The sequence below is a fragment of the Lepisosteus platostomus genome, chromosome 17 (genome assembly GCF_059453375.1).
Source record: "Lepisosteus platostomus isolate fLepPlt1 chromosome 17, fLepPlt1.hap1, whole genome shotgun sequence".
NCBI classification, from domain to species: Eukaryota; Metazoa; Chordata; class Actinopteri; order Semionotiformes; family Lepisosteidae; genus Lepisosteus; species Lepisosteus platostomus.
The window spans coordinates 9,352,868-9,370,610 of NC_142627.1; the positions used below are offsets into that span (position 1 = coordinate 9,352,868).

The 17,743-nt window shown below is 44.8% G+C and overlaps 1 protein-coding gene across 2 annotated transcripts in view; it reads right to left on the reverse strand.

Moving 5' to 3' along the window:
* egln1a (egl-9 family hypoxia-inducible factor 1a) overlaps positions 1-17,316 on the reverse strand; it is a 41,339-nt gene extending 24,023 nt beyond the window's left edge. The window contains exon 1 of one of the 2 annotated variants that reach the window (XM_088610289.1): positions 15,983-17,316. In XM_088610289.1, coding sequence (XP_088466415.1) covers positions 15,983-16,738 — 756 coding nt within the window. In that variant the 5' untranslated portion in view covers positions 16,739-17,316. The remainder of the gene's footprint in view (positions 1-15,982) is intronic. The other variant, XM_088610288.1, reaches the window with a different exon arrangement.
* Between the last annotated feature and the right edge of the window lie 427 nt (positions 17,317-17,743).

Consider the following 17,743-nt stretch of genomic DNA (forward strand, 5'->3'; position numbering starts at 1 on the left):
TGAAAGACAAGCTTCCATATTAGAACAGTATTAGGATAGTTATAGGCAGAATGTTACGGATACTCATAAAAATTTAAGGGAAGCAACTCTCCAAGGCCTCCAACATTCATACCATGATTCAAAATATATTGCCGCTTTGGAATCGGTCCACTAAAAAGCAAGCCAATACATTCCTGAGCTTATAGGAATGTCTTAAACTAACAGGCTAAAAGTATTTTTAGTCTTGAATTCAGAAGACTAAGAGAGAATCTCATTAAAGTCCTTCAAAGGTATTCGATATCCTGAAAGTCAAAGAGAAAGCCAACCCAATGGACCTCTTCAGAATGAACAGTGAAACGTGAACCAGGCACAAGTGATTACTCCATGGAAGTGCATTTAACACTGAGAACAGGAGATGTTTCTTCACACTGAGTGCAGTGAGAGTATGGAACAATGCTGTCAAGTCTGATATCTTTGCTTCTTTCAAGAAACAGCTGGATGAGATCCTTGGCTTAATTACTTTAAAAAAAAACCAATGTACAGGAAGGGCTACTTCTATAATGATGATAATTAAAATTGCTTCAATCTGAATAACTGAATCATTCTTATCTAACTGAGCAGCAATTAAAAAGAACTTACAAACCAGTGCTCTGGTTCCATAAGGGTGTGCACTGCCTTCGCTGTTTCTCTTTCAATGGACCTGGAAGTTGCTTTATTAGTCATGCAAATACGTGGTATAAAATTGTACAAACTCTTGCATTCATAAGCACAAACAGGAGTACCTCAGAGTTCCTTAATCCAGAAAAAAGGCATACACTTGATCTGCATCCCCCATATTCTTTCAGGCATTTGGTAAAGACATTGTTTTAAAAATCCACAAACCTCCAACTGTGAATTTTCAGCTAATGCATATCCCGCTTTATTTTATTAATTGCATGGGGTCATCAGCTTAAATGCCCTATTGTTTGCTTATGGAAAACTGATCAATGTAAACTAGACCAGAAAACAGAGGGGCTAAAAAAACAGCACATCATATATAGTTTGCAAAATTACCAAAAAAAAAAGTGGCTATTTCAGGGGTATTCATTGCTTACCGGCTCTTATTCCTTTAAGTTTTAGGGGATGTTGACCACTAACCAGAATGCTAATTGGAGGTTCAAAAGTGAACAGCAGCACGAGAGATGTCTTTATCCAGTGCTGTGAAAAACAGACATGCCACGTCACATGTAAATTCAGGGGAGGGGAGGGGCCAGTGCTTTGCTGAGAAAACCACTGAAGCACTGAGGGAATGTGCAGGGGGGAGAAAAAGAGGCTGGTGAGGGTCTGTCATTAAAACAATACAGCACTAGTGCTAATCTCAAGTGCAGTGGTTCACTGTCATGGTTACCAACAGCAGCCACTCTGGGCGAGTCCTAGTCCAGCTCGTCCGTTTGAGGTATGAGCCCCAGAGTGAGGCTGCCTTAGGCTCCCGCCACTGTCGTTTGCGTTTCTTTTCTCTTTTTTGTGGATTTATATGAAAAAACGACAACGATTTGTGTTTGTGTGGCAGGGCAGACACGCAGTTGCACAACAATCTTTGCTAACCACGTTTGGGCAGTCCAAACCGCTGCACGGGGGCTTTCTGTGGTCTGTCTTGCAAAACACAAGCAGGAACATAACAAATGAGCTTTCAAGGACAGCGCAATGAAAGCACAGAAGACATACATGAACACATGTTGATGAGTACATAATGGAACTGAAGTATAAGTTTCAGCCTGGAAAATAGAAACACCCTATTTTATTTCTGCATGTTCATTACGAAATGATAGTGTGGGTAAGGATCATCCCGAGATTCTAGTTCATATTAAACTGAAGCTACCAGGTTCCTCACATTCCGACTTTTTTTGTGAAGACACAAAATAAACCAATAAAATGTCTTCCTTTTACATGTTGCTACTTCACAGTACTTTACTCCTCACAGTTATTCAAGGCTGAGGCTCTCATGCCAAAAGAATTTGCTGCACGACAGCTCACTATGATTTTCAGATATATGAGCCAAGAGACTCGGAGCTGGAGTGAGTCAACCTGACCGGTATTATTTAACAGGAACAGACTGAGTCTCTAGCTGTGACTAGACAGCACAGTAGACACTTTACCCAAATAAAGCTAAAGAGACCAGGCATTGAAATTTGGAACAGCTGCCACTCCAGAGCTACTTGCATTAGGCCCTTGGTGATACACTGCATCCAAAGTGAAGGATCAGTCGTGCTGATCACACCGAGGTACAGCGAGTGTGAAGAGGGCACCTCCTGACAACAAGGCCTTCCTCTTGACTCACTAACCTTCTCTTGCACACACAAGCTTCTAAGGGGAAGTGTTTTTTTGGAGGAAACACACTCTTTGGTCTTACAGACCTAATAGATGTTGTCTATTAACCAGTTATTGTTGTGTCTATCTGGTCATAGATAGACCACATCAAAAATTGGCACATTAGCTCAGCGCATTGAAAAAGATTTTAAAAATCACCACTCAAGCAGGATGATTAAAACACGTGTTTTGACTTCTGTGGTAGTGAGAATCAACTGTGCTTCATGCTTCCAAAGGCAGAGGCTGGGCTGTTGCATGACTGCTGTACACTTTGTAAAAAACCGAATGACTCAGACCCTGGCTCTGTCCTTGACACAAGCCACTGCAGAGAAAGCTGCCACCCGCCAAACAGTGAAAGTACAAGCAAATAAAAGAGCAAATAAATGTTATTGCAGAAATACAGGTAAAAGACTGTGCAACTGCATAAAAAACCCCAAAAAGGTCTCAAACAAATCTCCTGAAAGCCAGAGGATGGGAAGAAATGCAAATTTCTACACATGGTAGTCAAACAACATAAATGTAAATATATATAAACTTTCACACATGAGACTGTAATAAAGCCTTACACACCAGAGGAGATCTAGCCCTTCTGCAAGTTAGTAACTAATTGATCTGAGAATCTCATCCAATTATTTCTTTAAACAAGCCAAGGTATGGCTTGTTCCAGACTCCCACAACACTCTGTGTAAAGAAATGCCTGCCGTTTTCAGATTCAAATGCACTCCTCTTTAGTTTACCGAGCCGAGGATTGTGTCCAGCTGTATCATAAACAAAACCAGTGTCTCAGCTTCAACCACATGCCTGGGGAGCTGGGTGCACATGCCCACACCCAAATATATACAGTCTTTATACACATACACATTCACAGCACAAAGGGTGAGTGAACCCTCAGGTGTGATGTGCTGGGCCTTGACACAGCTTGAACAGGGAGATGTACTCCACATGGTTTGGAATATTTGGTGCCCAGTCCCTTCCTGTACTTCCAGCTGGGTTGTCCTAGGTCAATGTTGTAATAAAAGCATTAACACGTGGGAATGAGGAGCATGTTCAACTGATTCTACCAGTTATAGCTATCAAGGATTGAGACCTGGCCAGGGAAAGCAATGTAAATCTGTCTCACGGTTCCCAAGTCAAATACAGGTGGTTGCGCTTTTCTGGCAGAGCTGAGGCAACTGGCCAATACATTTTGGATACATAAATACAGTCTTTCTGGGCAAAAAGGACCACAATTGGTGGCCAATCAGGGGGAGCTGACCACTATGGAATCAAGGGACTCAGATATATTGCATCAGGCTGCTTGTTAAAAGACTGTCCCAGCGAAGTACAACTTGGACCCCCTGACACGACAGCCTAACGGAGATCATGCAGTGTCTGTTACAACAGACAGCAGAGTCTATGATCTCTTCAAAAAAATAGGCTGACCTCAGACAAAAGATGGAAAGGTTCAAATAGGGATAAACACCTTGTTCTCTTTTTTTAATCAATTAAAATCAATTTTAATCATGACTGAGCAAATATGTGGCTGAAAATCACATTAATATCGGTACCTTGCTAAACACGACTTCATCATTCAGAAAGATGTAGATGTGCCAAAGGGATTAAGTCATCATGCAGAAAGGTAGCAAAACGTGCAAATCTTTACAACATAAGTAAAACAACAAACATACTCTAGTGATGTTTGTATCATAGCTTGCAGTAAAGGCTCATTTATTTTACTCCAATATAAATCAATTTTTCTTTCTTCTTGCATATTGGTTGTTTCTCTAATGTGATCCACTCAAAAAGTCAAATTTATAATGGGAGTTTAATAAAATTTAATAACCCATGAGGCTGTAAAACGCATGGGTGGAAATCGGATTCCGAGTGCACAGAAGTCCAATTCATTCAAGGTTTTACAAGCTCCCCCTCTTGTGCATGGGCCAGAACCAGGCACTGTGCAGTATACGACACACTAGCAGACAGACCCTAAGCTAACATTTCAAATCCTGGTCTTCTCCCTCTTCAGCACTACTGGCAAAATGAGAAACAGATCAAGCTACTATGCAATTAGGGTGACTGTGGGGTTTAAAAAACGATCAAAAACCTGTCTTTAGTCTGGGGAGTCCCTCTGCACTGCAGTGCTTTTCCCTCAGTGAGCCCGTCGATGCTGCAGGCTGGTTTACGTGACAAAGCGAGTGGCCTTAGGCGCATGCTTGCACTGCAACGACACGTGCAGTAGAGTCATGGGTGTGCCAGCACAAGATAAGGCACCCTTATTCTCAAAGGCTAAAAAAAGCCAACGGGCTACCCTTAGCTACCGTTGGGTTGCCCTGCTGTTGCCGAAGGGCGCCAGTTTCGGAGCTGCAGAGAGCCACAGCAAGAAAAGAACACATGCCTTATTTTTTTCCCCAAGTTAAACCTTCTCCTGAATCACGTGGGCGTTTTTATTTGGAATTATGAACGGAAACAAAATGCATATAGTTTCTGTCACAGGAACCCTTTCTGTCATTCAAAAAAGCATTTCTTTCAAACTCTTTTAAGACCCGAGAAAAAGAATATCAAAGTCAAGGTGCTGTGAAAAAATTCAACCCCACAATATGAAGCGCTTTTCTTCTAAGAAGCTTGGTGGTTTGAGGAATAAAAGGTTTCCTATTGGAACTGAAACAAGTGTCATGCTCCTTTGAAAACGGACTGGCTTCAGGACTTACAAAGTTTGCAGTACCTTGGCAGAAAAGGTACAACCTCAGAAGCACGAAGAGGTGCAGTGAATACAATCTTTATATAGATTTTATATATAAATAAGGTATATTTAATTATGGAAATCATTTTGAGGCTCACGGCTTACCTGTAAACAATTAATAGAATCATACCATAATAAAAAACAAAATCAGTTGCTCCCATTTAATTCTCATATAAACCACTACTGGATAATAACAAACCTGAGTTTCTTGTCTTCACAAAATCAGAAGGGCAGTCAGTGAACTGGGCTGCTTTTGAAAAGAATTCAATATAAAACACAGTTATATTAATGCTAAAAAAACATGAAATGCGTCTCCGAAAATGTACAGATAACATCTCACGTGGCTTTAAAACAACGACCCTTCAATAAGTCCAGAGCCAGTGATGATATCAACACGAAAGTGCCTCCGATGTCCAAACTGGAGAAGGAATTCTGACTTACAGAAGGCCTTCTACGGTCTTTAGGCTGACAGCTGTTTAACCCACTGCAGCAAAAATGTATCATGATTCCCCGTTTGCTCAAGTGTGGGAACTGTGAAGGTCCAGCAGGCGTAGAATAACTGATTTTATTATCAGTCACAGAGGGTGCAACTCTAAAGGAAGTAACTGTTTAAAGTAATGACCTGGTTTTTTTACAGTCGAGTAAGAACAATAGGAACAGATACACAGGACTTGGGCTCTGTTGAAGCTTTTAACTCTGTCCCATTTTTGACCCACAAAAGGAAGAAAAAAAGTCTTCCATTACTTCCCTTTGACTTTCAGGTCCTGCATAAGTACTCTGGTCACCAACAGCGTGGGTCCTGTGGCAGCACAGCACTCAGGGATGTCTAACCCACAAAGGACAAGACAGGACAGCAGAAAGAAAGAAACTGACAAAACTATATTCAGACAACAAAAAGGTGAAGAGGAAGTGCTGAAACGCCAGACAAGCAGGCAGACGAACAAATGCCGCATGTTACTTTGAGCGAGTGTGCCTTACAGTGTGCCTGAGGAAAGAAATGCCAGGATAGTGCACCTCCGGCTTCGACACCAGACCTCACAGCAACAAACAGGTGCTGCTCAGGCCAGCACCGAGCACACGCTCTGTAAAACAAGAGGGGGGAATTCTCCACAGAAAAAACAAGGCTGCCAACGGGAAAATGAACATTGCAGCTCAGGAAGGAAATGGGCAGTTGGATTAATTGTTTGAATATTTCCACATTTTCTTCATCCCCAGTCGAAAAACAAAACCTCCATGACAAGTTTATTCTGATGATGATGTAACTAATCAGCCTTTAAAGCCAACCTGAGTAATCAATTACAATGAAAACCGCGTCCTGAATAATCATTAAATCGGTTTTTGAGAAGTGGATAGAACTGCATATACAAGATTAAAAGGACACTGTGTGAAGGCATACATCTGCAGCACTTTTTTGAGGATGTTGGGGAACTATCTTTTATGCAATAAATTCTGAATTGCCAGTTATTTGCGTTATGGTCAGTGTGTTTTTCACGTCTCATTGAAGCTACCAAACCCCATGACTGCACACAGGGAGCAAACAAGGAAATGTAGGCAGACTTCTCTGACAGCCACTTTCAAGCCACTTGTCTTTTAACACGTCACTGGCAGTACAGCCCTATATTGTTATATTTGCTGTTCCGGAGCATTACTAAATTATCTTATGGTGAAACTGAGTGCAAAGCACCGTATGCTTTTGTTTCTCACATGGTTCCGCGGAAGTCAAAAGCAAAGGATCTGCCATGTGCCGTAGGTACTGTATATGTGCAGGACTATCTTCTACACAGGAGTAAGGAAGTCAGGGTGGCCACATCTATGGCAGTTTCTGAAAAACGTCTCACCTGCTGTTTTGCAGGTCCTGTTCAACAGTCCTGAGGATTAAATCCTAATCAGTCCTGTACACACCAGCCATCACAGCATGTTGCTGTCTTCGGCTACTGCAGAAGATGGGGGGGGAAAGCACAATAACGTGTCTCTCCTTGGCAGGTTCAATGAATCAAGCTGCAAGTCCAGTTTCTCCAGATTCGGGGCACAAGCTGACAGATAGCATCCGGACAGACAAGCAATACGTCAGAGGGCCCGTGCCTTCATTGAAGGCCCATCTCACATCCTTCATCGGCCCTTTGAACTCTAGTCTTCAGGAAGACGTTTTCGCTGTCCACAGTGCAGGACAAATAAAAGGAAACTTAGCTTCATTCCAGAGGCCATCAGGCTTGCAAACAATGACTGTAAATAGTGTCTACTGGACAGAGCCCACCACCCCAACCCCCCCCCCACAAATGAGCCTGTACTAATACCTTCCTAATGCTACTTCTACACTGATACTGACAACCACTTCTATGGTTCATCTGCTGTTATACCTATATGCATACGTTTTCGTAATGTTTTTTGGTTTGTCTTTGTTTTTGCTGCACTGCTTGCTGCTGGAATTGCCCTCCTGGGAGGAGGGAATTATTCTGAAATAAACTGAAGGTGCTGTGATCCATGCCTGGGGACACTCCACCTGAGCTGGGATGGAGAACAGACAAGGAAGAGGCGCTTTTGGTGAATGAAATGCCCCAGTTAATGGGAGGAATGTCTTGACCCGTCCTGCGTGGGCTTCGGAGCTGCGGAGAGGCCAGACGAAACCCACCCCTCCTCCTGAAGCCCCGGGCAGTGCCAGATGAACTTTGTACCTATTCTATCACAGGAACTGAGAGTGATATACTGCGTTCTCCGGTAATAGCACCGCGCCGGCAGTCGTTAATGTATATTTAAAACAACAGAGGTGTTCAGTTTCCTGCTCTGCTGCATCTCCTTTGTGTCAGTGCGGAGAAAGCTTCCTTCCCTGACGCACCGGGCTAGGAGGCAGTTTCCTCTCACGCGGTCCGACACCGGGGGAAAGGTGACACGGGCTACCGCAGTTCAAGGAAGAGGCCTCTGGAACTCCGATAAAGATCAAGTCAGCAGGGCGATGGCTGCCACAAAGGCTTTGGGAGTTCATGCAAGCTGCCCAGCAGACTTCACCAGATGACCACGGACAGGGGTCAGGAAAGTGTCAGGGCCCGATAACGCCCCACGCCTTGCATGTCAGGCCAGAGAGACCCCCGCAGGCAGCAGAGACGATCAGCTCGGCTCTGCTTGCTCAGGCCACAGTAAGAAATGCGACAGCCCAAGGCAAGTGGCTGGATGTGCGGTCTGTGGGAAAACAGTGAGGGTTAATGCCTTTTCCTGCATCCCTTTTGCAACATTGTGTAGCCTTTTCTCCATTCCCCCCCCCCCCACCACCACCACCACCACCACTCTCCTAGATCCTCTGTCCCCTCCAGCTGCAGGCAGTCAAAACAACATGCTCCCACTCTTTCTCAAGGTCAGCCTTGGATCCCGGCCCGGGACAAACAGCTACAGCCCAGCAAGCATGCCTGTCAGGATCAAACACGATCCAAACACAAGAGATTATGAAATCACAGCTTCAGTATAAGACAACCATTAAATCCTGAAATGATTATGCAGCAATTTAGTGCAGTTAGTAGACTGAATGCATTATTGGCCTGCACCCATTTTATAGGCACCCAAGCAGTAAAACTAAAACACACAGCTTCTACTTTGCATGTTTGGTGGATTCCATTTCGCAAAGTAGATAAGATCACTTTATTGGCCATATACAATTTCTAACATTTGGAGTTTGTCTTTTCGCATACCCCAGCTTGCTCTCCATGAGACACACAGACAGGGAGAGAAGCTTGGGGTCAGAGCGCAGGGTCAGCCATTTATACGGCACCCCTGGAGCAGCTGGGGTTAAGGGCCTTGCTCAGGGGCCCAACGGAGTAGGATTCCTCTGCCGGCCGCGGGATACGAACCGGCAACCTTCCAGCCACAGGTGCAGATCCTTAGCCACAGTGCCACTGCTCAGCCCTAAGGGGGGGGGGGGGTCTTCACAGATCTAAGGGGGGTCTTCACTTTGAATTTGATTCAGGACTTTGTCTTGAACCGGCAACCTTCCAGCCACAGGCGCAGATACTGAACCACAGTGCCACTCCTCTGCACTGAGTCACTGAGCCACGCTGTAGTTAATGACACTGAGTTTTATTTAGTTCCCTTTATCTTAATCTGTTTACGGCTTCACAGTTTAAAGCTGGAAAACTTGGTCAGACACGCAACGCAGGTTCATTCTGAATCAAAGCCAGTGACTTTTCTTGACTTGCTAAAAATGTTCATGAGCCAGATAACTGTTAACTGTGAATCCAGGTGTGTCTTGGATTCCTGTTGGATTTTGGTTTCCCGACATTACAGGGTGCCCACATTTCTGCCGAAAGGCTTGGCTGAAGTACACATGGGGAAATCTGACCTGCAATGTGTACTGTTTCACAAGGCATCGAGTGCATGTCACAGCAACCCTCTGTAAAGTGCCTGCTTGACAACATTTCCCCATGTCCATTTTAAAAATAAAACACTTCCAGATTTATTTTAAGCTTAATCACGAAGGGGAAATGGCTCTATTCTTTACATTGCTTTTATACAAACAGTTTACATGGCACACAAATACTTAAATGTATGTGTAAATATAACACATTATGCCTTAAACATTCAGTAAAAAGAAGAGGAGTGATTTGCAGATTTTAGTTTCTGTTACAAAGTAACAATCAAAAGAAATCATTCTAAGGACATTATGCTCATTTCAGTCACAAGGCAAATGGCTTAATTCTGATGCAATCTCTTCGGTGCTCTAATGAATTATCTATTTGATGACAAACAATTGCCTGCTGATTGTATATCCACCCATTCATATTCCAACTACTTCATCCAATGCGGCGGCGCAAGGGAGCCAGACCCTATCCCGGCAGGCCACTGGCACAAGGCAGGATACACCCTGGCTGCGATTGTACAGGACATCCATTCTTAGCAGTTCCTCTTTCAAACTGATCCAGCAGTCAGGGCAAGAGTGCTCTCTGCATGGAAAACCATGCCAGTCTACTGTTCCGATCCCATGTTTGTTTGCTTTTGTGCACTATGAACAGTTACAGTACACTTTGTCAGTCACTGTGCAGATGGAATTTGTTCTTTTAGAGCACGCTATCAAAACATCGCTATCTAATGTCAACAATTGGCAAACCACTCTAATCCAGAAAACGCCAGTCAAATAACACATAGTCCTCAAAGAAAACAAAAGACCCTTTTGTTTAAGCCACTTTACACCAAGTTGAAAGCATAAACACCATGTCCCCTTAAGAATGTAAACTCAGGGAAAGCTGCAAGACATTTACCTCTTTTTACACTATTGTTACCCATACTAACTATGGGAACTGAATGCACCATCAAGTAAAATATGTTGTACAACTGCAGAACATTATCATTTGTTTTTAAAGGGTTTCACTTGTAGACTGAGAAGTTGCAAACAAAGCATCCATACATCTATTATCAGAAAGGCTCTTATTCCCTGAAATGATTACAGCAATGCAGAGCCAATCTGAGAAGTACAGACAGGACAACGCACCATCTCATTGCACGACACGCATACACAATAAGAATTTAGAGGCTCCAATTAATCTAGTGAGCATGTCTTTCGAAGGTGGAAGGGAACCACAGCACCCAGTGAAAACCAAAGCAGGTGCATGAAAATAGAAAACATGCAAACTCCAAACAGAAAGTGCTCTGGAATTAAGCATGTGATTGAAGAGCTGTGAGACAGCAGTGCTACTTGCCATGCCACTGTATAGCCCTTAAGATAAGAGGTGTTTCGTGCAAATAATCTAACCTAAGAAGTGCTGATGAAGAGATACAAGTCTGACAAAGAAAATCAGCTGTAGAACTTTCAGTCCAATTGTCATATCCACACAAAATTAGTTCTGAAAATCTGTCCTCAAAGGATTTAATTTCCAGGGTTTCCATAGTTAACTTAAATGCAAAGACGAAAGGACACATTCTATTCAAACTCAGCTGCAGAACAGGAGATGGGAGGGCTCTGTCTAGCAAAGCACAATGACACAGGAAGTGAGCAGAGGGAATGCCTGAAAAGAAAAGGACATGCAGGATCACTGGAAACACCCTGAAGTGATGTACAGCAGCTACCAGAAGATGGACCAACAGAGATCCTAATACCTTTGTCACATACATCGCTTGCAGCCATCTAGAATTGTAGTAAACGCTGGCATGTTAATATTTATTAGAAAGTCCACTACCTTTTTTTGGGTTTTGGATATCCGAACAGTTTAAAAGCAGCGATTCCACCTTGTAGCCCAACCCCATCAGATCTCACAAGCTAAGCGAGGTTGGGTCTTATCAGCACCAGAATGGGAGACCTTCAAGCAAAATCATTTTGCTGCTATAAGTGGTGCTGGTGGACTAGTAGGTGGGGCTCTTCCCCCTGGACCAGAACTTCTAAACCACTGCCCCAGTACGGTGAATGGGGTGCTACCCTTTGGGAGAGACATTAATCTGAGGTTGTGACTGCTTGTTCATGAAAGGTCCCATGATACTGTTCATAAGAGTATGGCTGCTAACCTTGGTGTTCTGGCTAAACTTTATTCTGTGCTTGCAAAGTCTAACCTTCCTAAATTCAAATTTCCCCCTTATTTCAATCATCAAAACAATATCTCACCTCTCCAATTAATCAAGAGAGTACCAGGGCTGCTCGTACTGTACTTCAGAAGAGAGCTACAGGATGTAAAGCACTACATAGATAACCATGACTAATCAGTCACTACATAATCATTATATAGTTTATCATGATTAATCAGCCAGTTGACTACAGCTATGTGGAGGAGAGTTTAGGACTCGGGAAGGTTGTGGGTTCAAATCCTGGGATAGTCACTGTTCAGATTACTCCCTTAAAACCCCCAGCTGTATAATAGGGACATATCAGATCTTTCGGATAAAAGCATCAACTAAATTGGTGGCTTGGTTAAACGGAACTAAACTGCTGATATCTGTGCATCTGTGTAACATTCTTTTCTTATTTCTCATTTCTGAACATTACATTAGGGCCTAGAACTAAAAAAAGAACATATATGCAAATGCAGAACTCATATTTGTTTGGAAAAAAAAACTGAATCTGTAAAAAAAAAGAATTTAAAATAACTTTCAAAGTGAACTGAGAAATCCATCCTCAAATTAAAAAGGCACAATCTGACAAATGACTGCTTAACATTACATCACCCTTCTCGAGAGCGATGGATTAAAAGAGTGTTGTGTATACACGCCGAGGCCAGGTCTACCTCTGCACCTGGCCGTGACTGGGGCCCGAGAGAAGACTGGCAGGCCAGGGACTGACAACCAGACCACAGCCAGGCCACGCACTGCAGCTGGTAGATCACAAATGATACAGTGGGCCTGCAAACCTCAGGACACAGCAGGAACCCAGGATGGTCTGCCAAGGGTGCAGCTGGTATCACACAGTCCTTCTCCTGAAATCGAGGTGGGTTTTACAGATGTTTATCCCACATGAACACAGTAAAGAATCACATAACTTGAGACCTTAACAAAAACAGAACTGTTCACTAAATGCAAGGGTCACAGCTCTGGAAAGTAAGTTTTGTTTCCGGCGCTTCTAAGCTTCAAATAATTATTAGCATTTTAACCAATAAGCAAGGGGAATCTTTTACAGTCCCTATACGATTGGGAAATGGAAGCAGGTCCCACACTATAGATGTTGCTGACTGATCATTTTTAAACTCTTCATTCGCAATACCTGACTCTTTACATCCCACCACACCAGAGCTGCCCACCAGCTGGGTGCCCTCCTGCTGCTCCGACAGACGACTGCAGCGGTCAGGCTGCTAAATAAACGTCGGCATGCACACTTGGAAGCTTTCTAGCGCCTGCCCGCCGACAGTCAGGAGTTGAAACGCATTACCTGGCGCACCACACTGCGCACAGCTTCCTTTCTCACCCGCTGCGACTGCCAGGCTGACACATTTCAGCAGAGGTGACTGGCTGACGCCCCGGAAGCGTCTCGATTGGTTAACACGCAAGGGCAGTGAGAACTGCTGTGCTGCACTGCACCGCGGGAGCACTAAGGACACAACCCTCCCCCCTCCCGTCACACGCTCAAGAAAGAAAAGGAAAAAAGAAGCTTTAAAGGAAGCAGAAACCAAATCACAACGATGTCTCGGACTTCGCAGCAGCTGGTTAAAAGCGTCCTCCCCTCACTCAGCTGGACCACATGAAGGTGTTTCATGCTCTTTTGTGTCCCATTGACTTCAAGGAGGAGGTTAACATCCACACATGTATCATGAAACAATACCCAAAACCAAAACTACTGGACAAAAAACTCAAACAGCACTTATTTCTTTTGGCTTTGTCTGTGATGGCACGTGTAAAAACAAAGCTATTTAAAAATGTGTCTTATTCATGGGCACTTTACGTACCTATGGAGTCTAATTACTTTCTTTGCAATCAAAAACCAAAGAAGGGAAGACGTGACATACCTAGAAAGCACAATGCACGCCATGTTATTTTACTGTAGAGCTATTTTGTCATCCTGGTTGGCATCCTTCTCGGGGCTGAATTTAACTCTCCAGACAACAGAACGTCCTTAACAGATAACTGAATTTAAGCACAGGTTAGTTCTGAAAGTGGCTTGGCTTACTTCAGTGCACATACAAGGACTCAAGCAAAGTATATGCAGTACAAACTGACAGATTTGATGTTTTTTTGCTTTTATAAAGCAAAGTTATACAATAGTTTCATGTCTCATAAATTCTAGTTTCTGGTAATGAAGGTGTTATTCGCTGATTTCAAAAATCTGTTTTAAAATCTAAAGGAATCACACTTTCTAAAGTACACAAAACGACAGGTTTGCAATTTTTGTGTGGGGATTTGCCATCCAGGCTTAATAAGAAGGTGATAAGTAAAAGATTCAGTGGGTAAATCAATCTCTCAGTGTTGACTGCAGCTCCAGTTAGACACTAGATGCATGCTGCAAAATGCACCACAGAGATCAATTTATATTCCATAAGCTGTACAAGAATAAGAATCTTCTACCGCTCACTGGGAATTTCAGTTCTTGCTGGAAAAACTGTAAGTACCTAAAACACCTTTTTATTTCTGAGAAATATCGCTCTTTTTCCATTTCTGCGTTTTGAATCTCTTGTGTACCGAAGGTTAGTTATGCATTTTACAAAGCCTGAATTGAATGCGTTCAAACCCATGGAAGAAGGAAAAAAAAAACTGAAAAACTTCAACGTTTTGCAACCAAAGATATGTTGCCTCTGGAAAATATAACCAAAGAATCAAATAGCATTCATATCCATCTTAAGATGCAGTCTTACTTATTACAGTTCTAACATCTGTGCTCGCATTTGTCCTTCGTTTTCTTCAACGATAACATTTTGCTCAGTTTCTTTTCCCAGCTCCTGTTACAAAGTCACTGCGGTCATTCGTCTTTACTGTCTGTCCCTATGGTTACTACGTAACACTGCTCAACTTATTTTAATGATCATTTTGCATCACCTGAGCATTTCTCAGTAACAGGTTTATTCCATGCTGAAAAGAGAAGAAAGAAAACACATGTCAAACTGACTTATACAAAACAGCACTTTTTTGCTATGCTGTTCTGTATAAATTCAATAAAGCCTTTGCTGTAAAAAAAGACACAAATATGCATTCTAACAAATGCATAAAGTTTCAGCAAATGTGGACAGGTTAAAGCTTTCTCGTCTTAATCCAAGGGGTCTGTGTTTTGAAGTGCTCGACTACTCCATTTGTACTTCATATACTATTTTAATGCACTTTTTAAAAACAAAATAGCTCGATTCTCTTAAGGGCTTTTTCCTTGGTATCATCACAAACGTGCTCAAAAAAATAAAAAGGGATTAACATTATCACTGCAGTGAAATCAGCCTATATAGAATTCAGACGACTAATTTAGTGAGCCACGTTTTTTTTTTAATCCTAAAATGTTCTTTAACCTCCCTTTTATTTTCTCCGTTATTTGAATACAGAAATGCTCTTTTCTGGACTTCGGAACATCTGTCACTTCCAGGCTCAATCTTCTTCGGTCACATGGAATTACATCCGTCAGTCACTTTCTAAGTCACGTGTGCGTAAAACTCTCCCTGATGCTTTTCATTCCCAAACACGTACAACGTGCTATAATGATTTACACCGGTATCGAACGATCGCCGAAAAATAAACGTTTGTCATCTCAATAAGAATTCTGGAAAGGATACAGCTCAGAACGGGTTCTTAATTTAGCTGGTATTGCGTATTTCATTAGACAATTAGGCACTGCGCTGATGAACTCAGCCTGGGTCCGTGTCTACAAAGTTATTAGCGGACTAAGGCCTCGCTTTCCTTCGTCAAAGTGAAGAGCATTTCGCCCAAGGATCGCTGGTCAGTAGTCCATCATGATTTCATTTTAACGCTGACACACACAATGCCTGCATCGCTGTCGAATGGAAACAGCTACATTTTCCCCACTCCAGGAAAAAACACACACACAACTTTCCCTTTTAACCCCTGTAACTGTCCATCGCAGAAAACACGTCAAAAGGGGTCACGGACTATAATCCAGCTGCTTGCCACTGCGTCTGACGGAAACAAATGGTGCAGAGGTGTCGGACAAGAGCAAACACCAAGGAACTCGACTACTTACAAGCTGGAAAAGCACCCGGTATTGTTAATGGATCTTGGAATAAACTCGTCTGTTTTCCCCGTCACCTGCTGCTTCAGGTCAAAGTAAGTTTTATCCCCCCCCCACCACCACCAAGACTCGGTGCTAAACGTGTCATCTCACGCATTTTACAGACACGCGTGAAACAAAACTCTCGAAAGACAACAATCATCCTGGCGCCTCGTTCCTCACACGTGGAGGTGTTTACCCGGCGGTTCCCGGACGACAGCTGGCGGGGCAGTTTTTCACCTGCTCAGGGGAGAGGAGAGGGGAGGGGAGGGGATGTGGAGGGTTATGTGCACCTGCGCGCCGGGGGGGGTTACACCGTCCGCACCTGGGGCGCTACTTACTTTCGTCCTCCCGTTTATTTGGTAGTTTCCCAGTTTACCATTACAGTGTCTGACCAGATCGTCCATGCGGCTCATGAGAAAGGCTATCTTCTCACAGCCGGGCTCCTTCCCCTCGATCCACGCGATTTTGTCGCCCCGGATGTCCCTGGAGGAATCGCTCCGCTGGCTGACCAGCTGGCCGTCCGTGAACTTGCCGGTCTGGTGGAGGGCTCTGACGTCCTCCAGGATGCGCAGTCCAACCTCTTCCCCGAGGAAATTGTCCACCACACAGATGCCGTGCTTGTTCATGCAGGGCACGATGTACTCCATGGCCAGCTTCTGAGGCTGGGCTTTCGTCTGACCGTTGGGCTTAATGTTATTGTGAATCCCGTCCCCGGCTTGCTTGTTGTTGGCGATGCCACCCGGCTCGTCCGCGCAGTTGATATGATCCGTCGTCCCTTCCCTCTCCGGAGGCCCCGTGTCCGCCGGGCTCTGGGAAGCCGGCGTGTCCGGCCCGGGGCGGGCCTTCTGCGGCGGCTGTGCTCCTTTCCCGTCTCGGACCGCCCGGTTCTTCTCCGGCTGCGACGGGCTCGGCGCTTTCCCCGCCTCCTTGCACACCAGCTTGTGCTTCTTCCAGTCCTGCTTCTGGTGTTCCCTGCTGCAGTAGAAGGAGGATCGGCAGCGCCCGCACTTGAGCAGGTTCTCCATCTTCCCGCAGAGCTCGCAGTACTGCCGGTCCCGCTCCAGGTCCGACAGCGTGCCCTCCTCGCTCGCCATGGCTGCGAAGTTCAGCGGCGGCTACTGGCCCTTTAAATCCAGCGCTGCCCCTCGCCCCGGCGGCGCAGTACAAGTTTGGAAGGGATCCGCCGCCGCCGCCGCCGCAAACAAGCCCAAAGGAAAACCTGCTTCCTCCGCTTCGGCGCGACGCACTTTCATCACCCACGCTGCGTTACCCTCTGCGGGTTACTGGAGGGCGAATACCGGACAGTGCAGACGGCACATGGCGCACTCCCTCTGCACTCCGAAATGCCCCTGGTCTCAGAGCGCCAGTCTCCCAGAGACACATGGCGCCGCGCTCTTTCTCCGCTCCTCACGTCGTCCCTAACCAACCCCAACCCCTGACGTCAACGAGGGAAGGGCAGGGCCCGCCTAGAGCCATTCACAAGAACCCCAGCAGTGGAGTGCGGCCGGGGAGGCGTGCGTGTCTGTGTGCAGTCCGCGGCGTTGTCAAGTCGCCCAGACAAATCGGGTGCCCAGCCCGTAGGCGGTTTCGGAACCGTGACACCTGCGGCCGCTCCGACGCGCTTCGGAACGCGTTCGCCTCTGTGCCTCAGAATTCCAGACACAGCGACGTCACAATAACGAGGGGGGGAACAACTAAATCTGTTCTGGGTTTCCTCAGAACTGAAGCCTTGAAATTAGGGGCTCGTCCCTGGAGCGCCACCCAGCCGCTGCTGTCAGAACTGCCGAGCGCTTATTTAAAGACGTAGTTTTTTCTGTGGAGATCTGGCATTTACGACACGCGACGCGCAGCGCGCGTTTGCCTATTCTTCGAAATACTCTGCCATTGCATGTATTCTTCGTGACCCATCAGAAATTCGGGATTTGCCGATTCCATCTTCTAAAGCAATTATTGATCAGGCAGTGCTTACAAAGAAGAAATAACGCATTTAAACACACACCCTGAAGGTGTTACGTTTGCGGGAAGTATCTGTGTTTTGTGAGATCTAACGGTGCCAAGAGCATCTTGGGACCCTTGAAAGATGTTTTTTCTGAGTGTCA